Source organism: Phoxinus phoxinus (genome assembly GCF_949152265.1).
Source record: "Phoxinus phoxinus genome assembly, chromosome: 17".
NCBI lineage: Eukaryota > Metazoa > Chordata > Actinopteri > Cypriniformes > Leuciscidae > Phoxinus > Phoxinus phoxinus.
The window spans coordinates 2,835,217-2,859,404 of NC_136892.1; the positions used below are offsets into that span (position 1 = coordinate 2,835,217).

The window sequence follows — 24,188 nt, forward strand, 5'->3', positions numbered from 1 at the left end:
ACCGTGCTCCATGTGTTACTGGAAGCTTTGAGAACGTGGCATTAGTCTCTTCTAAAGTCTCGGAGTTCTGTCATTTTTGTGTGTATAAAATCGACGTTGACTAACATTACAAACACTGCACAATACACAAATAAACATGCTTGCGGTCTAACGGCGGGCCACAAGCACAGCTTCAGCATGCATTAGTGTCCACGGGCCCCGGGGCCACACCATCAGGAGCCATCTGTGCATCTCCTCCAAACACAAACCCCCAGAGTCTCCTCTCACACACGCCGTTACTGATGAGATGCCGGATCGATCGGCTGTTTTTCCACTGGCAGAGGAGAGAACCCCTGCCCACTGTCCTACATTTACACATTATCAATTATCTATACTCATCACTAATGACATTCCCTACAAACTCACAAAACCAGTGCAAACCAGACGCTCATTCATGCTTTTGGCTGTAATGTCATCATGTCCAGCGTTTGAACCGCGAGTAATGCTCAGCTGTGGCGGTCACGCTGTCGGACCACGACACAGTTTGCCGCGTTACTTATTATATTTACTCACTTTACTGGAAGTTCATTAAGACAAATCTGCAGATTTAATCTGCATATACTCGTGACGTGAGTCATCATGATATATTAAATACAGCAGAATTGCTCATCTCTGTTTACTTGAACACACACACACACACACACGTCACTACACAACAAACAACGGCACGCTTGTTCATTTGCATTGAAGAAATAGTGAAGATTAAAGAGCATTTGGTGAACAGAAAACTGTTATTTTCCAAGATCCTAAAATGTCTTTGTACTGTATTGATCCGTCCTCCTAAAACACATTTTGGTGAAAAGTATGAGGATGGAGGAGATGCTGGATGACAGGATTTAGTTTGATTAAGAATTTAATGTATGAAATTCAAATTTTATCATATCCTAATTTTATAATAAAGCTGTGACGTAGTTAATCTGGTTCATTTCTTTCCTTTCTTTTTGGCTAGTAGAAGTTATTTTTTAGCCAAATTGGCCGGTGAGTGAGAAAGTTATTTTTTAACCCCTCATGTCATACACAACTTCTACATTTTAAAATAACAACATTTAGTAGTAATAATAATGAAATGTTTTCCACTCACACGTGTTTTGTAACCTAGTCCACTCGAATGATATATTAATATTGATGATGATGATAACTTTTGCAATATTCAGCTTTTCAAACGGTCTTACAACTTTACACATTTTGATATTGTGCACTGGCTGAAAACCACACACACTTAGGGCCCTATTTACACGATCTGAAACGCAAGTATCAAACGCGAAACACAAGTAACTCTGTGGGCGGATCCCGGGCGCTGTTGCTATTATACCGGCGGGATAAACGACTCTTGCGCCCGACGCAAATCTAAAATGTGTTGGTCTGAAGTCGCTTCATTATTCATAGGTGTGGTTTGGGCGTAACGTGAAATAAACCAATCAGAGCGTCCTCTCACATTCCCTTTAAGAGCCGGCGCGCTTGTTCCACGGCGGATCGCTATTATAACGGCGGATTGCTATTATAACGGCGGATTTGCCGGCGCACGCCAGGAGCGGTTCACAGCCGAGGAGACCGACGTTCTCGTCAGGGCCGTAAAACACAGAGAAGTGACATTGGGGATGATGGAGAAACACACACATTAGCTGCGGTTAAACAGGCGTATAATAATTTGGGTAAATGTGTTGCTAGATTTATGCCTATTTTTCCACATCTTCACGGACACAACAATGATTTCCCTCGTGTGTTAATATTTTTCCTTGTAATAATGTATGATTTGCAAAAATGAAAACTGCTGCGTCTGTTTATATTAGAGAATTAAAGTGTGTGTGCGTTGTTCACACGCTACATTATGGCCAAGCACGCGCGCTTAAAATACCATATGACTAACGCGCGGCGCCGCTGTCTTTAGACGAGGTTTTTCCTGGTCTGTGGCGGAGTTGTTTATTGAAACTGCATAATATCACCAGGGAGCGTTTGCGCCGGAACACACTCCTCTTTTCACTGAATTTACAGCCGTGCGTCTGTGGAGGGAAAAGTCCGCTGTGCGTCGGGTGCAAAATAGGAATGATACATGCGTCGGTGTACAAAGTCAATTGCGCTGGGTGCAAGATAGGGCCCTTGGAGTGAAAATTTTGTAAAAAGTGTTCAGCAATTTCACATACACATAATTTGCTATTATAATAATATCCTTATTTTATAAGGAGTCATCAGGATGCAGCCTAGCGGTTAGCACACACGTGTTTGCAATGAAGTGTACAACTGAATTTGCCAACAAGTGGAGAACATTGGCTAGTAAACCCGGTGACGGGCGCATACCTTGCTGTCCAGCTTCTTCATCGTGACTAAGTCCAGGGACTTGAGCGAGTGTCCCGTCGGAGAAATGAAGTAGAGGCAGATGTGAATCCTGGTGTCGTGGTAGTTGAAGAGAGAACGCTTTATTTTCAGCTCTTCCTGCAGGTAGTTCTCAAACTGTGTGTCGATATAATCCACAATAGGTTTATAGCTGAGAGAAACACACACGGTGCAAGAAATCAGCATTTAACATCAGCAAAGCCAGTTAACGCCAATATTTGAAAGAATTTGATACATGTGACGCTGTCAAAACCCGGTCTGGAGCCGCACAGGTATATCTGTGGCAATAGCCAACTATACATTGTATGGGTCAAAATTATCCATTTTTCTTTTATGCCACAAATCATTAGGATATTAAGTAAAGATCATGTTCCATGAAGATATTTAGTAAATGTCCTACCGTAAATATATAAAACATGTATTTTTGTGAGGGAATGCAGCACAATCGTGAACATAAATGCACAACTTTAAAGGAGATTTTCTCAATGTTTAGATTTTTTTGCTCCTCAGATTCCAGATTTTCAATAGTTGTGTCTCAGCCAAATATTGTCCTAACAAACCACACATCAATGAAAAGCTTATTTATTCAGCTTTCAGATGATGCATAAATCTCAATTTCAAAAAATTGACCCATGTGACTGGTTTTGTGGTCCAGGGTCACATATTTGTTATCTTTTCCCAGAAATCAAGCCACTTTGTGTGAGAAGGAGAGAGACACAGCTGTGTAGAGACTGGCCTGGATCATGTTTACATTCTCTGACCTCGTCTCTTGACTTCTTAGGCATTTTTCCCAGCATGCACCGCTTGTAAGCTTTCAGAGCGAACGCTATCTTGTTCTGGATGCATTTTTCCCAAAAGATGCAATGTCTCTCTGTGTATCTTCACACCCAACATTAGAAGGCATATTCTAGGAGTCCAATACGAAATGGGGGCCTTAAAAAACCTGATAAACGTCAGTGTTTCTTTTCTCTCTCAACTAACGGTCAGTGAAAGGAGACGCTTTTTCAGTTGTTTTGTTTATCAAGAGGTTTGCAACCCGGTAACATTTGGGACATGCTTAATATTTGATTTTGTTATTTAAAGGTACAATATGTAAGAATTTTGTAATAAAATATCCAAAGATCACTTGCACAGAGTGATATATTTCCTGAAGTTGTGTACTTAAAAAAAAATATTTGGAAACTTTTGGGATATTGTATTTCAGAGAAATTCCAATTTTAAATAATGGCCCGACCCGGAAAAAAATGTTGCCTGTCAATGACGCAATATCCGCGCTATCTTTGGTTTCCCCTCGTACTGCCGTAGCCATGAGGTAACCATGGCGACAGACGTGGACAACTGCGTAGTGCATAACGTTTAGCGGCACGCTGTTTTTATTTCGTTTAAACATTATGGACCATGGCAAGCAGACTTTGGGACAAAAGGAGAACTAAAATGAGGCTCAATATCGGCGTGGCGTTTTCGAGATGCCGAGAGCTAGCGTCCGCGACTAACTTGGACTTGACAGAGCTTCACGAGTCACGACTTGACAGCGACGCCGCTCTTGAACATAACTTACTTTATTAGACAGGTGAGCAAATGTACATAAAACAAATCAATGTTATATAGCTCAACATGATGACATGTTAGAATATGATCAGTATGTTATTCTAATGTCGATCTAGCTTAACTGTTACTAGTAAGCTGCTAGTTTCATATAGCAAACGAACTAACACATAGAATAACATTATAACTTTCAACACACTCAAATGCTGTATGATAGTGTAACGTTAGAGCGAGTGAACAGCGCTGCGTTACCGTTTTCACTCATCCATTAACATTATTAGATCAGCTTGACAGCAAGTCCCATCATTCAGTTCGTCACTGCGTCATAAACCTACGCCTTTGTTATTGTAAGAGGTTAGCGACCCCTAGCGGTAAAAAAAAATGACATATTGTACCTTTAAAGAGGACCTATTATGGTTTTTCCAAATGTTCATCTTTCTTTAGCGTGTAATGTTGCTGTTTGAGCAAGAAAAAGCTCTGCAAAGTTCAGCTCCAGCCGACCAATCAGAGCACAGTGTGCTTTTCAGAAGCAGGGGCTTCATAGAGACAGGAAGTAAACAGAGCGTTACTGACAGACTGGGTAGAGAGGAGCCGCAACAATGGAGAATATGAGTTTGAGCTGTAATAACTCAATATTGCTTCGGAGCTTTTGATAAACATATTTCATGTACAATAAAGAATAACGTATTTCTTTAATCATTCTTCTTATAACAACAAAACCCTAACCCTAACCCTAACACGCATGTAAACGGGTTATTCTGAATGTTTCAGAAACCCGAATAGTGACCTTAACCCGAATATTGACAGCTTGTAAACGTAGTCACTGATGTTGGTCTAAACAGTACAAGGCATTTTTGTATTTGACTTTACCTTTCCTCTTTGTTGATCTGGTCCCCAAAGCCCACCGTGTCAACGATGGTCAGTTTGAGGTGGACGTTGCTCTCCTGCAAGTCGTACGTTCTGGGCCGCAGGTAAACACCGTTTTGGTAATGGCTGGCCTCCTCGTTTTCAAACATGGTGTTAAAAAGTGTGTTCATTAATGTAGACTTGCCGATGCCCGTCTCTCCTAATGACAGGAGAATGACTGATTAGCATTCCCACTACTACAGTATCTCTGCATGTACACTGAGAGTGAACCGTTTACACGAGCTGATAATGGTTGCTTACCCACACAGAGGATGTTGAAGCAGAAACCCTGAGTCACTGATTTACTGACCAGCTGATCAGGCAAACTGTCAAAGCCAACATGACCGCCAAGGCTGAGGTTACGCTTTTCTTCATTCTGTGAAGGAATCAGACACATTTGACCATGACTGGAATAAGGCTCACGTAAAAGTTCACTTTTGCCTCTCTAGGTATTTGTATTGGCACCAGCCACTTAAAAACCCTTCTGTGTTGTGACATGCATCTGAAGGAAATGCATTACCGCAAAGAAAAAAGGTCACAATATTCCCGATAGTCCACTTTAGACAGGCTACTAACTATAATTAACTTTGCAAGTGCATGTCAACTAGCAGTCATTAGAGTATTAGCAGACTGTCTGCTTAATATCTGCTAACTCTTTATTGTGATGCTCCTCAACAGACGTTCTTCTGACTATAAGTAACTTCACAACTACATGTCAACTTATTCTGCTAACCCGAACCCTACCCGTCGACTCAAATGAGAGTAAGTTGACATAATTCGTAGACTGTCTAAAGTGGACCATCAAAATAAAGTGTAACCAGAACGATTAATCGTGATTAATCGAATCCAAAATAAAAGTTTGTGTGTACATAATATATGTGTGTATTGTGTATAATTATTTTTGTATATATAAATACACACACATGCATGTATATATTTAAGAAAAATGTGTTATTTATATATAAAATAGTTCTATTTATATATAATATAAATCATATAAAAATCTATATTTTTTAACTATGCAGTCTATAAATGCAAATATATACATGCATGTGTGTGTATTTATATATATATAAATAATTATACACAATACACACACATATATTATGTAAACAAACTTTTATTCTGTGTTCGATTAATCACGATTAATCGTTTACAGCCCTGGGATGGAGGCAGACGATTTTTAGAAAGAGGTGGAGCTAATGTGAACAAAATGATGAGAGAGATCCCAATAATTTCATTAAACATTCAAATGTATTAGGTCAAAATATAAAAAAATAAATAAAATGCATGCATATAGAAAAAAGATGGATGAATTTTTATGTCATGTCAGCTTTAAAACGAAGTACCATTCCAGACAATTAGTCATCCAAAGCATTTCCAATGAATGTTCCCAAAAAAAAAAAAACTCCTGTAATTCAGAGCCAGACAAATGTAGAATCCCACTAATGGGTGCCCTAAAACCCAGTCCTGAAATCAATGCGCTCCTCCCTCATCTGCCTCCGTCTTTCCCCAATGCAGGCACATATCTGGTGGATGATGTCACTGAGAGTGCTACTGAGGGAAGCAGCAATTCAGCTGGTCACACACACACACACACACACACACACACACACACACACACACACACACACACACACACACACACACACACACACACACACACACACACACACACACACACACACACACACACACACACACACACACACACACACACACACACACACACACACACACACACACACACACACACACACACACACACACACACACACACACACACACACACACACACACACACACACACACACACACACACACACACACACACACACACACACACACACACACACACACACACACACACACACACACACACACACACACACACACACACACACACACACACACACACACACACACACAAGGAATTCTGGCTGAAAAACCTGTACTGACCCCCTACCACCCAGTGTCATTTCAAACCAGAGGCACTGAAGGGGAGATCCAGCATCAGGAGGGGAAATGGCTGAAAGCATTTTTGGAAAACATGCAGTCTGGGATCTTGGGAAAACCTTGGGAAGGCTTGAGCGATGGCCATATAGGGGCTGAGAGTAACGCCCCGGCCGCAGGGGGACGGCTCCCCTCAGAAGGGCAGTAGATCAAGAGGAAGTGGAGCAGCCTACAACAATATTTCCTCAGCCGCCCTCACACTGACAGGCCTAACTCTCACACACACACACACACACACACACACACACACACACACACACACACACTGACAGGCCTAACTCTCACACACACACACACACACACACACACACACACACTGACAGGCCTAACTCTCACACACACACACACACACACACACACACACACACACACTGACAGGCCTAACTCTCACACACACACACACACACACACACACACACACACACTGACAGGCCTAACTCTCACACACACACACACACACACACACACACACACACACACACACACACACACACACACATACACACACACACACTGACAGGCCTAACTCACACACACACACACTGACAGGCCTAACTCTCACACACACACTGACAGGCCTAACTCTCACACACACACACACACACACAGGCCTAACTCACACACACACACACTGACAGGCCTAACTCACACACACACACACACACACACTGACAGGCCTAACTCACACACACACACACACACACTGACAGGCCTAACTCTCACACACACACACACACACACACACACACACTGACAGGCCTAACTCTCACACACACACACACACACACACTGACAGGCCTAACTCACACACACACACTGACAGGCCTAACTCACACACACACACTGACAGGCCTAACTCACACACACACACTGACAGGCCTAACTCACACACACACACTGACAGGCCTAACTCTCACACACACACACACACACACACACACACACACACACACACACACACACACACACACACACACTGACAGGCCTAACTCACACACACACACACTGACAGGCCTAACTCACACACACACACACACACACACACACACACTGACAGGCCTAACTCACACACACACACACACACACACACACACACTGACAGGCCTAACTCACACACACACACTGACAGGCCTAACTCACACACACACACACTGACAGGCCTAACTCACACACACACACACACACACACACACTGACAGGCCTAACTCACACACACACACACACACACACACACACACACACACACTGACAGGCCTAACTCACACACACACACACACACTGACAGGCCTAACTCTCACACACACACACACACACACTGACAGGCCTAACTCACACACACACACACACACACACTGACAGGCCTAACTCACACACACACACACACACACTGACAGGCCTAACTCACACACACACACACTGAGAGGCCTAACTCACACACACACACACTGAGAGGCCTAACTCACACACACACACACACACTGAGAGGCCTAACTCACACACACACACTGACAGGCCTAACTCACACACACACACACTGAGAGGCCTAACTCACACACACACACTGACAGGCCTAACTCACACACACACACACACACTGACAGGCCTAACTCTCACACACACACACACACACACACACACACACACACACACACACACACACACACACACTGAGAGGCCTAACTCACACACACACACTGACAGGCCTAACTCACACACACACACACACTGACAGGCCTAACTCACACACACACACACACACACACACTGACAGGCCTAACTCACACACACACACACACTGACAGGCCTAACTCACACAAACACACACTGACAGGCCTAACTCACACACACACACACACACTGACAGGCCTAACTCACATACACACACACTGACAGGCCTAACTCACACACACACACACTGACAGGCCTAACTCACTCACACACACACACACTGACAGGCCTAACTCACTCACACACACACACACTGACAGGCCTAACTCACTCACACACACACACACTGACAGGCCTAACTCACTCACACACACACACACACTGACAGGCCTAACTCACTCACACACACACACTGACAGGCCTAACTCACTCACACACACACACTGACAGGCCTAACTCACTCACACACACACACTGACAGGCCTAACTCACTCACACACACACACTGACAGGCCTAACTCACTCACACACACACACTGACAGGCCTAACTCACTCACACACACACACTGACAGGCCTAACTCACTCACACACACACACACACACACACTGACAGGCCTAACTCACACACACACACACACACACACACACTGACAGGCCTAACTCTCACACACACACACTGACAGGACTAACTCTCACACACACACACACACTGACAGGCCTAACTCACACACACTGACAGGCCTAACTCACACACACACACACTGACAGGCCTAACTCACACACACACACACTGACAGGCCTAACTCACTCACACACACACACACACACACTGACAGGCCTAACTCACACACACACACACACACACACACACTGACAGGCCTAACTCTCACACACACACACTGACAGGACTAACTCTCACACACACACACACTGACAGGCCTAACTCACACACACTGACAGGCCTAACTCACACACACACACACTGACAGGCCTAACTCACACACACACACACTGACAGGCCTAACTCACTCACACACACACACTGACAGGCCTAACTCACACACACACACACTGACAGGCCTAACTCACTCACACACACACACTGACAGGCCTAACTCACTCACACACACACACTGACAGGCCTAACTCACACACACACACACTGACAGGCCTAACTCACTCACACACACACACTGACAGGCCTAACTCACTCACACACACACACTGACAGGCCTAACTCACACACACACACACTGACAGGCCTAACTCACTCACACACACACACTGACAGGCCTAACTCACTCACACACACACACTGACAGGCCTAACTCACACACACACACACTGACAGGCCTAACTCTCACACACACACACTGACAGGCCTAACTCTCACACACACACACACTGACAGGCCTAACTCTCTCACTCACTCACACACACACACACACTGACAGAACACGGAGCGCTGTGCGCAAATCGACAAACATTCCACGCATTTCTTTGTGAAAGAATCACTCCATCCAAAAACACTTATAGAAATAATTCATCCAACGAGGAAACTCTGTCATCGTGCAAACAGCACCGCCTCCTGGAGCCTCTTCTTCCTCAGGACACAGAAGATGATATTGTGAATAATGTACTAGTGGCAATTTTCCATTTGATGACAATAAACTTTCAAATGAACGAGCTTCAAAATAGATCACAGAATTGCTAATGACGGTGGCTTCAACTGTATCAAAAACTCGGTTTGAACGCTGTGAGGGTTGGGAAAAACATTTTAGATGAACACTAAGATTATAAATTAATTTCTGTCATTTGCACCAGTGCCTGATAAGAATTATGGATGCACAATATATCGGCCACTATATCGGTATCGGCCGATATATGTTCATTTTTAATGTTATCGTTATCGGCCCGATAAGAAGATTCGGCTGATATATTAAAGCCGATAAATAATGTATTATTTCCTCCAGCTGAGACTCTTCAGATGCGCACTGATCAACATGATGGCTTTGAACTGCTTGAAATATTATTGAAATCACTTCAAAAAAGGAAAATACAGTAAAGTGCAGCACAAGTCTGTCATATCGGCTACATAACATTATAAAGAAAACATTAAAATTGTGTGCTTGGTTAAACTTTTGTTTTTGTAATCAGGCTCTCAAAAATTATGTAAAAATGTTGATTTAGATTTATCTGCCAATATATCGGTTATCGGCTTTGATGTATAAATATTATCGGTATCTGACAAAATGTTAATTTCGCTGCATCCCTAATAAGAATGATTTAAAACAATGACTCTACAGGGAACAATGACACCATCCGATGGACAATCCATGATGGAGTCTAGCACAACACACACTGTTCAGGCAGATGGGAACTCAGCGGCAGTGGAGAACAGCCAAACTGGGACGAGTGTGTGTGTGTGTGTGTGTGTGTGTGTGTGTGTGTGTGTCCGCAAACTGACACAACCCTCATCTGAAAAGTCTCTGGCATCTCATCTGATATGACGGGCCGGTATGAAGAATGCAGATGGTCCAGATTTGGGTGGCATCTGCGCTGAACAGGGTTTATCTGCTTTTCCTTTTAGAAGAGATCTTCATACAAGAGCGAGCACACACACTAAACCTACCCATCTCTCACACACACACACACACACACTAAACCTACCCATCACACACACACACACTAAACCTACCCATCTCACACACACACACACTAAACCTACCCATCTCACACACACACACTAAACCTACCCATCTCACACACACACTAAACCTACCCATCACACACATACACATACACACACTAAACCTACCCATCACACACACACACTAAACCTACCCATCACACACATACACACACACACACTAAACCTACCCATCACACACACACACACACACACACACACACTAAACCTACCCATCACACACACACACACACACACACACACACACACACTAAACCTACCCATCACACACACACACACACACTAAACCTACCCATCACAAACACACACACACACACACACTCTTAACCAAACACACACACACACACACACTAAACCTACCCATCTCACACACACACTAAACCTACCCATCACACACACACACACACACTAAACCTACCCATCTCACACACACACTAAACCTACCCCCACACACAGACACACACACACACTAAACCTACCCATCTCACACACACACACTAAACCTACCCATCTCACACACACACACACACACACACACACACACACTAAACCTACCCATCACACACATACACACACACACTAAACCTACCCATCACACACACACACACACACACTAAACCTACCCATCACACACACACACACACACACACTAAACCTACCCATCACACACATACACACACACACTAAACCTACCCATCACACACACACACACACACACACACACTAAACCTACCCATCACACACACACACACACACACACTAAACCTACCCATCACAAACACACACACACTCTTAACCAAACACACACACACACACACACACACTAAACCTACCCATCTCACACACACACTAAACCTACCCATCTCACACACACACTAAACCTACCCATCTCACACACACACACACACTAAACCTACCCATCTCTCTCACACACACACACACACTAAACCTACCCATCACACACACACACACACACTAAACCTACCCATCTCACTCACACTAAACCTACCCATCTCACACACACACACTAAACCTACCCATCACACACACACACACACTAAACCTACCCATCTCACTCACACACACACACACACACACTAAACCTACCCATCACACACACACACACACACACACACACACACACACACACACACACACACTAAACCTACCCATCTCACTCACACACACACACACTAAACCTACCCATCTCACACACACACACACACACACTAAACCTACCCATCTCACACATACACACACACACACTAAACCTACCCCCACACACAGACACACACACACACACACACTAAACCTACCCATCTCACACACACACACTAAACCTACCCATCTCACACACACACACACACACACTAAACCTACCCATCACACACATACACACACACACACACTAAATCTACCCATCACACACACACACACACACACTAAACCTACCCATCTCACACACACACACTAAACCTACCCATCTCACACACACACACACACACACTAAACCTACCCATCACACACATACACACACACACACTAAACCTACCCATCACACACACACACACACACACTAAACCTACCCATCACAAACACACACACACTCTTAACCAAACACACACACACACACACACACACACACACACACTAAACCTACCCATCTCACACACACACTAAACCTACCCATCTCACACACACACACACACTAAACCTACCCATCTCACTCACACACACACACACACACACACACACTAAACCTACCCATCACACACACACACACACACACACTAAACCTACCCATCTCACTCACACACACACACTAAACCTACCCATCTCACACACACACACTAAACCTACCCATCACACACACACACACACTAAACCTACCCATCTCACTCACACACACACACACACACACACTAAACCTACCCATCACACACACACACACACACACACACACTAAACCTACCCATCTCACTCACACACACACACACTAAACCTACCCATCACACACACACACTAAATCTACCCATCACACACACACACACACACACACACACACACACACACACACACACACACACACACACACACACACACACACACACACACACTCTCTCTCTCTCTCTCTCTCTCTCTCTCTCTCTTTTTAAACCTGATGTAAAAGACAGGTGTAAAGTTTTGCATTAAACACTTATTAAAATGACACAGAGAACATATCATTAATGGCGTCAGGGCTCGACACTACAACGGTTCACATGTGGATAAAATGAGATGTGTGTGAAAATTAAAGGTAGGGTAGGTAGGATTTATATAAAAACTTTGTACCAAATTTGATTAAACTTTCTATATATATCAATGCATAATTAAAATGTAAGTACTCTGATAAAAAGAGTATAAAAATCGAGTGACTCTAGACCGTTTAATCTTCATTAAACACAGCTCATTATTTCCATTCGGGACGAATCACAGGATTGGCTTGCGCGACTGTCACTCTCCGTCGCCATGACTACCGCCGTTATTACTGGCTCTGCCCACGTGCGCGCAGTCGCGCACCCGTTTTTAGGTGGGAGTGAATGGAATTAATGAGCTGTGTTTATTGAAGATTAAATACACTAGAGTCACTCAGTTTTTTAATATTTAATATATTAAATATTTTTTATATTTCAGAGTACTTGCATTTTAATTATGTATTGGTATATAAAGACAGTTTAAACTAATTTGAATAAAAGTTTTTTTTAGACAATTCTGACCTACCCTACCTTTAAGCATGTGTGCTAAAGTCCAAGCAAATCCTCAGTTTCATGAACTTTAAGGTAATAAAAAGTCTTAGGCCTAAATATCTTAAAGTGTACGTAATAATTATTTTACAGTGTTAGTTCACCCAAAAATTAAAAACGTATCAATTACACACACTCACATCGATCCAAACCCATGAGACTTTAGTTTATCTTCGAAACACATGTAGAGATTTTAATGAATCCCTCCATGCACAACTGCCACTTTTACACCTCAAAAAATTAATAAAGAGATTGTAAAACTAAACCCATTTCAATAGAGCGGTTTAGTCAATCTGACAAAGACTCGATCGCTTTATATGATGATCAGATTGAATTTAGGCTTTTATTCTCATATAAACATTGATCAGCGAACAGAAGCAGAAGCTCGTGCGAGAACTAAACTCTGCAGAAGCTCACGCGTGACGCGAGGATGAACCGCGAGGACCTGTGGTAAAGCCTAATGTGACTATTAAACTTAGTCTATGATTTAATCCAATAAATATGAGTTCTGCATGTTAAATTACATCATTATTAGACAAAGTTTGAAGCAGAAACACATTTTGTAGTCTAAGAAATTAAATAATTCTCCTTTATTAAGGACAAACACATTAGCGTGCTCATTAAGTAAAGCTTCATGCTCTTGCCTCACACACTGATCTTCATAAATGACATTCAGTGGTCTCCTATTAAACGCAAATCATGTGACGTGTGTGTTATTAATGTCAGTGGTCAGATGCAGGATTTTCTAAGCATGAACAGGACGTTGACTCATCACGAAACTCACATAGCTTTAAATAACAGTACATCAGCCCTGCCCTGAAACTAGAGTATAACACACTACATTAAATGCTGAACAGGACGGTCTTGTTCCAACCCTTGCAGAGTGAAAACTGACACTGAGGAGTTGTGCATGTTTGTCCGTCACCGAGATTTCACACAAAAATGAGAAATCTCTTATTTACTCGTCCTTACAAACACAAGTGAGACTTTACAGCGGCGTCAACACATTACATAACATCTCCATACCTTCACTGAATGGAGACAATCTGATTAATTCCCATACGACTCATAAAGTCACAATATGATGGCGGGATTTTAATTTTTTGGGTGAACTGTCCCTTAAAGCTTTTTTTACCCGTGATGTAATTAGAAAGAGAATTGACCGTGTACAGCTCAATGCAGTTGATCAATGCGGCCCCTAAAACCACACACACTCTAATCAAACGGCATCGACTCTGAAACACACTCACATTTCACTCATTCTGAGAGCTCGACGCAAACTCTTGGATTTAAACAACATCTAACAGAGACGCAGAGCATAAACCGCTTAGACTTGTCTTACAAGTTAGTCACGTCATTATTTCCTTTCACACTGGTTACACTTTATATGTCAGTTACATTTAAAACTAGACTGGCCTAATGTTTTGAATCCGAAAAGTAAGATTAAAGGGTAACTCTCGCCAAAATTTAAACCTAGGCTCTTTTTGTTAATCGACCCGAGTCAAACATTCGTGTAAAAGCATAATTAGGATGGAAAGAAACGCCACTTTTAAGATTGACCGTATTTTCGTTTTAAAGGAACTCTCACTTTTTTTTGTAAATAGGCTCATTCTCCAGTTCCCCGAGAGTTAAACAGCTTTACCGTTTTCGAATCCATTCAGCCGATCTACGGGTCTGGCGGTAGCACTTTTAGCATAGCTTAGCATAGATCATTGAATCTGATTAGACCGTTAGCATCTCTCTCCAAAAAATGTCCAAAGAGTTTCGATATTTTTCCTATTTAAAACTTGACTCTTCTGTAGTTACATCGTGTACTAAGACCGACGGAAAATTAAAAGTTGTGATTTTCTAGGCCAATATGACAGCCGTACAGCAGCGCAATGATATTACGCAGCGCCTGAAAATAGTCCCCAGCTCGGTAACTTTCAACGTGACCGGCTCTAAGTGTGTAATATCATTGCGCTGCTGTACGGCAGCAGTTCCCTGATTATTACGCAGGAATGAGAGAATAGTTCCTATATATTGGTCTAGAAAATCAAAACTTTTCATTTTCCGTCGGTCTTAGTACACGATGTAACTACAGAAGAGTCAAGCTTTAAATAGGAAAAATATTGAAACTCTTTGGTCATTTTTTGGAGAGAGATGCTAACGGTCTAATCAGATTCAATGATCTATGCTAAGCTATGCTAAAAGTGCTACCGCCAGACCCGGAGATCGGCTGGATGGATTCGGAAAACGGTAAAACTGTTTAACTCTCGGGGAACTGGAGAATGAGCCTATTTACAAAAAAAGTGGAGTGTTCCTTTAACTCATATGGAGATGGAGTCAGTTCATTACGTCACATTCGGAGATCGACTACTTTTTCCTGACAAATTTCCAGCCACCGGAAACACTGACTGATAAAGTGAGTCGTACAAAACCTTTCTTTTTTGTAATCTCTGTGAACACAAACACTGTAGTCAATGCTGGAGTTCATGTGTAGAGCCGCTGGTGACACTTCCAGCACAGTGTCATGTTGTGTCGAGCCGCATTAGTGTTTTAAAAACAGCAGTTTTGATGCTATCATAGAAGTGCCCCGTGCTCTCCCATTCAAAAGCCATTTTGAGCCAAAACGAAAATACGGTCAATCTTAAAAGTGGCGTTTCCATTCTAATGATGCTTTTATACCAAAGTTTGACTCGGGTGGATTAACAAAAAGAGCCTAGGTTTAAATTTTGGCGACAGTTACACTTTAATTTTACTTTGACAAACTGCTAGTTGGCCAGACTAGTTCTTAAGACACGGGTTTAATATAGAGGTGAAGTTTATGAAACTGGCCACAGGTTTCACTTCCACAGAACACACATAAACTTATCTAGCGTTCCCACCAGACTACAGTAAACAGCTCAATACAGTTATTCTTCTCTAACCCAAACTAGTTTCCCTCAAATCCACAGGGCTTCCTCACAATTAGCAGTGGGAAAGTCATTGAGCAACGGTGATGGATCGGCTCTCACGGCACATCTTCGTCTGATTGACCTGTCGCTCAAAACACAAAGTTTACAAATCTAATCTACTTGAGCTTGCCCTTGAAAGACCAGCATGGTCTTCTTGACTGAGGAAGTCTTGCTTAAAGGGATAGTTCACCCAAAAACTGAACATTATCCCATTATTTTCTCACCCTCTCAACAAGCGTTTATGACTTTCTTCTTCCAGCCAAACTCTTCCCAGCTTTATAATGGGAGTGAATGGTGTCTTGAGCTTTTGAAGCGCATAAAAGTGCATTATCCATCATTAAAGTAATCCACAAGGCTCAATAAAGGCCTTTTAAAGAAAATACATGTGTTTGTGTAAGAAAAATATCCATATTTATAACTTTATAAACTACAATCACTGGCTTTCAGTAACGGTCGTACGAGAGTCCGAAGAGTGAACTCTGACTCCCATTATAAAGCTTAGAAGAGCCAGGATATTATTTAATATAACTCTGATTGTGTTTGGCTGAAAGAAGAAAGTCATATACAGCTAGGCTGGCTTGAGGATGAGTCAATTATGGGATAACTTTCATTTTTTCATTCAACAGTAGCTTCCGTTTCATAACTGTGTTCTCATAAACTTATTATCCATCACAGAATCACCAGCTGTCCCAAAGATCCCATCATGAACACATGAATCGCTCGAGTTTGACAGCGGGACGTCCGACATCACCTCATCCGCCCTTTCTGTCACTCTTATCTGTGATCTCACACTGAGGGCCTCAGGTTGGCCCCAAAGTTCACGGCTCTAGCCTGGCTGTTCACAACACTGTTGTTTCAATGGGGATTTGGGGTATAAAACAATAAAGATGTCAAGTTGTTAAAGAAGAGGGAGCATGTTGCCTCCAAAAGCAATCTGGCAAACTACTAAATATGAAATGTGTACTGTAGACTGCATCAGTCTGTTGCCTGTACTGTAAATAAAGAGATGTTCACAACTAACATTCAAGAGACTGAGAAAAGACAAGTTCAACACCCTTTTCAGTTCATCAGAAACACACACTATAGCTAGAATAAGATCACAAAAGACAGATAACACACCTGATCTGACCTGTCCACACACACACACACACACACACACACACACACACACACACACACACACACACACACACACACACACACACACACACACACAATATAGAGTCCGTTGGGCTAGGCTAGAGAGTAGCGCTCGTGCTAGTCCTAATTCATTACAGATAAACCTGTACAGACAGAGCGAGTATGTCCAATAAGTGGGTTTCCGGAAGTAAGAACTGACTTTAAAGGGTACTTACAGAAAATATGTCTACATCCGTGGCCGCCATGATGAGGAATGTGTGTGTTTGGAGGATAAGGCGAAAGGGAGCTGCCTGCCTTCGTCTCACTCACTCACACTGTGGTCGGGCTGGAGAATTTACCACCGTTACTATGGTGAAGGTCTTGCTTATGAATTTAAATGACGCAATGATACGCTCTGCGCTGATTGGCTGAAATGCACAAGCAACTAACGCTGAAGGCTCGGCTCTTGAATATTAATTAGGTCACGTGAGATCGGACGAATCTTTTTATTTTATTTTTATTTTTTAATGCTTAATAACATAAGAACATTGTCAACGAATTACATACATATAATTATACATATAATAAAACAAACAAAGAAAAAACAATAATTATACAAAACAATGAACAACAAAAGATGACATGGCGAAGAGATAGACAAGAAGGCATTCACTACAATTTTATTGATACAATAACATACATTAATATACAAGGAAAGCTTTTATGTGCATGTATTTTCTTTAAATATTTCTTCATGATATTTAATCAATCTTAGGGATTTATTATTATTCTTTTTTATAACGAAGAGATATTATATTTATATAAAGAAGTGAGATTAATTCAGTGTCAAAATACCATTTACAGACTTTTTGTTTATGAATGAAGAATTTTCCATATAAACTAAAGAAATTAACAATGTACTCTGGGTGTTTATTTTTATCGTTATTATAATACAATATATATATATATAAAACTGAAAGAGTGTGTCATGACCGGACGAATCAGAATGATTGTTTAGCAGCTCGAGACGGCGGAATTAATATTTATGAGGAAATATTTTGCCATACTAGGATTCGTAATTTCGCAAAAACCCTTGAATATGGTTTCTTCTTCCTGGAAACTCCCACTTGCTTCAGGAATGTCTTTTCTCAAGACCCGACAAGATATAGCTTCTAAATAAACAATTACGCAAGTAATTATATAATGTACATAATGTTAATCGAAATACACGCACAGGAACGATACGTGCACTTTGTTGATTTATTGAGTTTAGCGTATATTGTAGCCTATGCTGTGAAGGCTACTCATTATTACTAATATGATTTTATTTTTAACTATTTAACTATTTAAATGTAACTCGCTATCTTTTTGACAACAAAAAAAAAAAAAAGATTTTAATTGAATTAAAATTGTTTTTAAACTTTTTTAAAGCCCCGCCCCCACCCACGTCTGATTTTTCTTCTTCTTCTTCTTCTTTCTTGCGTGACGTGTTGTTTCCGGAAGACAGGTAAAGGTGTGGCTACACTCCAGGAGTCTCCGTCGACAGACTCGTCCTGCTAAAGTATGTATGTTTATTATATCTAGGACTATTTCATATATATCTATATCTATTTATTATATCTAGGACGAATTCAGAAATGGCTCTGACTCAAGAGGCGATTTTAAACACACTATTAGAAGGCAGAGGAAAGCTGAAAAACTCAGAGCTGCTCAGCAAGTTTAGAGAGCAACTGAACTGCGGTGATCCGGCAGAGAAGAAGCAGAACCGAGATCTCTTCAAGGCGTGTGTCAACAACATTGCCTACGTTAAAGATTTCCAGGACACCAAGTATGTAGTCCTCAGGAAAGTGTACCATCACCTATTAAAAGCCTCAAACGATGATAATGAAGATCCAGAGGAAGATGAGAAGGAGAAGTCAGAGAGTAAAGCGTCACCAGCGCCACCTTCTCCAATAGAAACTGCTTTGGAAAGATGCAAGAATGTGGACTTTACACCTAAAAAGTATCTAAATTTCACCGTTCCACTGAAGTGTGATGACAAACGTGGAGCGGAGAAGACAAACAAACCGTGTGCGCTTCCTTTACGAACCCCACCGACTGATCCCGAGCGAGAACGCCAGTGGAGGAGAGCGGCTACGGACGGGGCTAGCGACTCTCCACAGGTGCGCAGACACGTCAAGACTCCTAAACTAGCGGATGAGCCGAAGGAGCAGTCGGAGCCGTACCCGCTGGACCCCGCGGAGCACCAGTGGCTAGTGAAGTCCGCGGCGGGACAGTGGGACTATGTGTACGGGCTTCTGCTGAAGGACGCTCAGCTCGCGGAGAAGAGAGACTTCACGTCTGGGTTCACGGCGCTACACTGGGCCGCCAAGAGTGGGAACGCCGACATGGTCCGCCAGATTATTGAGGTTTCCAGGGAAAGCGGACACGGCGTGGACATCGACGCTAAGTCGAACGGCGGATACACTGCGCTACACATCGCTGCCATCCACACACGCGCGACTCTGATCGGTGTACTAGTCCGCAAGTACGGAGCCAACGGGAATATACGGGACAACTGTGGGAAGAAGCCCTACCATTATCTGAGGAAAGATGTGGAGGGAGCGCTGAGGGAGCTTCTGGGAGACCCGAGGGCCGGCCAGCAGGAGGCGCTGGCGGTCAGAGACGAGTGTGACCCGCAGAAACACCCCAAGGTCAGGCTTTTCCCAACTTATCCGGTCGGGATCAAGAAGAAGAGCAAGCCGAGATTCCAGTTGATGTCGATGGGAGAGGACGAGCGAGCGGAGAGGGACGAGCCGGCGGCGCATAAACAGAGGCTCGCGGCAGACGGATATCCCTGAGCAGACGCTCACAACACACTCAATACTCACGTCAATCTGTATCTGGGAATTCTGCTCATTTCAATTCTATTTTCACTATGAATGATTGATTACTGTTACAAAACAAGGAATGAGCCGGTGTCGCATAAACAGAGACATCCATAACCCAGCAGACGCTCATGGTGTCACTTACTGGGAATTTATATTCGAATATGGGAATTTATATTATATTTTCCTTTTATATATATATATGTATATTGCAAATTATAATTCAGTACAAAAGGAAATAATACAGAACAATGAACACGGACATGTGGGGATTCAGAGAAAAGGAAAAAGTAATAATAAATAAGGAGAAAAATTACAATTTACATAAAAATGTAAAGCATATTTATGCAACTTATATGGGAATCCAGAAGAATTCTGTTCATTTAAATTATATTTTCCTTTTTTTTTAATTGCATATTATAATTCAGTACAAAAGTAAATAATACAGAAGAATGAACATGAACATGATGTGGGGATTCAGAGAAAAGGAAAAAGTAATAATAATAATAATAAAAAAGAAGAAGAAAAATTACAATTTACATAAAAATGTAAGATCATATTTATGTCAATTAGCATTTATATGGGAATTCTGTTCATACAAATTCTATTTTCACTATTTATTTTGTCGCGTAAACACAGGCTCGTGTCGGACATCCATAACTGACCAGACGCTCATATTTGTCAATTATTGGGAATTTATATGGGAATCCGGAATAATTTTTTTCATTTAAATTCTATTTTCCTTTTTTTCTTCTTTTTTTATTTATTGCACATTAAAATTCAGTACAAAATTAAATTATTCAGTACAAAATTAAATTATTCAGTACAAAATTAAATTATTCAGTACAAAAGGAAATAATACAGAAGAATGAACATGAACATGTGGGGATTCAGAGAAAATGAAAAAGTAATAATAAAAAAAAGAAGATTTTTTTTTTGCACACAAATGCACACAATACATAAACGCTGTTCCACAAAAATTCAACACTGATAATAATCATAAAGGTTTCTTGAGCTACAAATCATCATGTGACTGAAGACTGGAGTAATGATGCCGAAAATTGTGTTTTAAAACATTAATTCAAATAGAAAACAGTTCTTTTGAATAGGAATCATATTTCACATTATCACTGTTTTTTATTGTATTTGTGATCAAATAAATGCAGCCTTGGTGAGCAGAAGATACTTCTTTTGAATATGCACTTTGACCCCCACTCCCCAAAGGTCTCCAAACAATTGCCCGTTTAAAAAAAGGAATATGGCGTCACACCATATGATATCCATTTTTGGGACAAAATGTTTTAGTTAAGGGTGGCTTCAAAATATTATGCCTGAATGTTTAGTCAAGAAGACATCCGGGTTATCAATATATGATTTAATAAACAGAAAATGAATAAATTTTCTTGTTTTTATTCAAAATCTAAATTTGTGAAATGTGCCTTGGACAGTCGCGCCATATGAGCTTTTTCTGGTTTGGCTGAAAATTGTGAAAAAATGGAAGATTAATCCCATGAATGCTCTGTATGTTCATATAAAACAGCACTTTCTGAACAATTATCACCACAGTTTTTGACATATTTTTCTATAATTTACTTAACTTTGACACAAAAAAAGGCCACGTCATGTCAACCACCCATATAAAAAAAAATTATATATATATATATAGGCTATACATCTGAAATATGCAAGCTGCTTGTATTAGGGTGCAGGACGCCTGACTCACTGGGAGTGGAAAAACAAACTTCTCTAATTGTTCTTTTCTGAGGGTTTATGCATCAGATGTTATGAAACATTATTGTTTTTTTGGATGTTAAACACGAGTAGATTCATGTTTAATGCTGATGATCAACATGCTTATATTTTTAGTCATCCATAATTGATGATTTTTTGGGACCTTTATACTACACATTGATTCTTACCTTACAATAAATGTATTTTCTTATTCCAAAATGTAAATTATTTTGCAAATAAACGTAATCTTGTGCGTGAACCCTCACTCAGTGTTGTTGTGTATATCTGCATGTTGTTTCTTGATGCAGTGATGAATCAAGACTTTATAGAGGTCAGTGTTTAGTGCTGAGGATGATGACATAGCAAAGCCCAGCATGATGGTCTGACACGATAAGAACTGAGCAGTTTTGCTTACAGCTGCATCTCTAGATGTTCCCATGATGCATCAGTGCCAAACTCGACCCTGTGGCCCCGAGGCCGAGCACGTGTTCCTCCATCTGTGTTCATTAGAAGAGAAACGAGGTGCCTTCAGACACGCGTGTGCATGATTCGGCATGCGTGACAGGCCTTTATGTTTCATAACACTGGCGTTTTGCTAAGAGCTTATCAAGTTCTCTATAGAAAATACAAGATTGGCGTGACCTTCCATGGAGAAGTTGCGTCATTTAACCCCCAGTGTTTTTGTTCTTTTGCATTATTTACATGATTATAGTAACATTGCAGCTCCCCCTAAATGCATCATGAAAAGGCCTAAATAGACTAAATATACACGTATACATAAATATACTTATTATATGGCCCAGAGATTTACCCATTTGAATTTTTAGGCTAAACTTCAAACACAGCACATTATTTTAATCATGTTTTTTTTTACACAATTAATGTTATTTCAAAGCTTTTTTTTTTTTTTTTACAGATAATTGTTTCTTAATACCTGACCTAATCTGACTAGTTGTAATGAAACAAACACTAATTATGTACAGTGAGAAAACTTTATTCACATTAAACCAAAGGTAATAAGAATTCATGCATCCAACATAAACCATAGACAGTATATAAAGACATAAACACAAAACCACAAGATGGCGGCAAAACTGATGAAGTCACGTTCACAGCACACTGGACAAAAGCTCATTTACAGTCTCGTTTCATAAATCCACATCCAGCAAAGGTCAATCTGATCGCTATATTCCAGATGAAGTGGAGAATGGATGTATACATGTTGTCGATATGGAAAACTAGGGCTTTCGTGTGTGATTTGAGGCCATATATAAACATGAACACTGGGCGGACAGACCAGGATCACCCTCGGAAGGACAGAACAAACTTTCACTTTTTTAAGCCAAATGTTCATGTATTCCACAAGAAAAGCTCATTCAAATGAGAGAAAACATTTCTGAGAGTTCAACTTCCTTGACAATTTGCAATTTAAAGCACGGATCGCTGCAAAATACACAACACACACAATGCATTTGCAATGTGAACGTATCAACAGTAAGTTCTATTAACGGACAGAAGTAATGAATGTTCTCACAAGT

General features: G+C 41.3%; 2 protein-coding genes across 3 annotated transcripts in view; one reads left to right on the forward strand and one right to left on the reverse strand.

Annotated features, from left to right (window-relative positions):
* Positions 1-18,491, reverse strand: part of septin8a (septin 8a) — a 33,964-nt gene extending 15,473 nt beyond the window's left edge. The window contains exons 1-4 of one of the 2 annotated variants that reach the window (XR_013794475.1): positions 18,289-18,441; positions 5,083-5,197; positions 4,786-4,981; positions 2,335-2,521 (exon numbers count right to left, since the gene is read on the reverse strand). Coding sequence is in view for 1 of the 2 variants with exons in the window: in XM_079585052.1 (XP_079441178.1) it covers positions 2,335-2,521; positions 4,786-4,981; positions 5,083-5,197; positions 18,289-18,318 (528 nt within the window). In the remaining variant the exon portion in view is untranslated. Of the gene's footprint in view, positions 1-2,334; positions 2,522-4,785; positions 4,982-5,082; positions 5,198-18,288 lie in introns of both variants that reach the window. The other variant, XM_079585052.1, reaches the window with a different exon arrangement.
* A 1,056-nt stretch (positions 18,492-19,547) lies between these two features.
* sowahaa (sosondowah ankyrin repeat domain family member Aa) lies at positions 19,548-22,290 on the forward strand. Its single transcript, XM_079585080.1, has one exon. The coding sequence runs from the start codon at positions 19,690-19,692 to the stop codon at positions 20,890-20,892; it is 1,203 nt and encodes a 400-aa protein (XP_079441206.1). The 5' UTR covers positions 19,548-19,689; the 3' UTR covers positions 20,893-22,290.
* Positions 22,291-24,188: the final 1,898 nt, after the last annotated feature.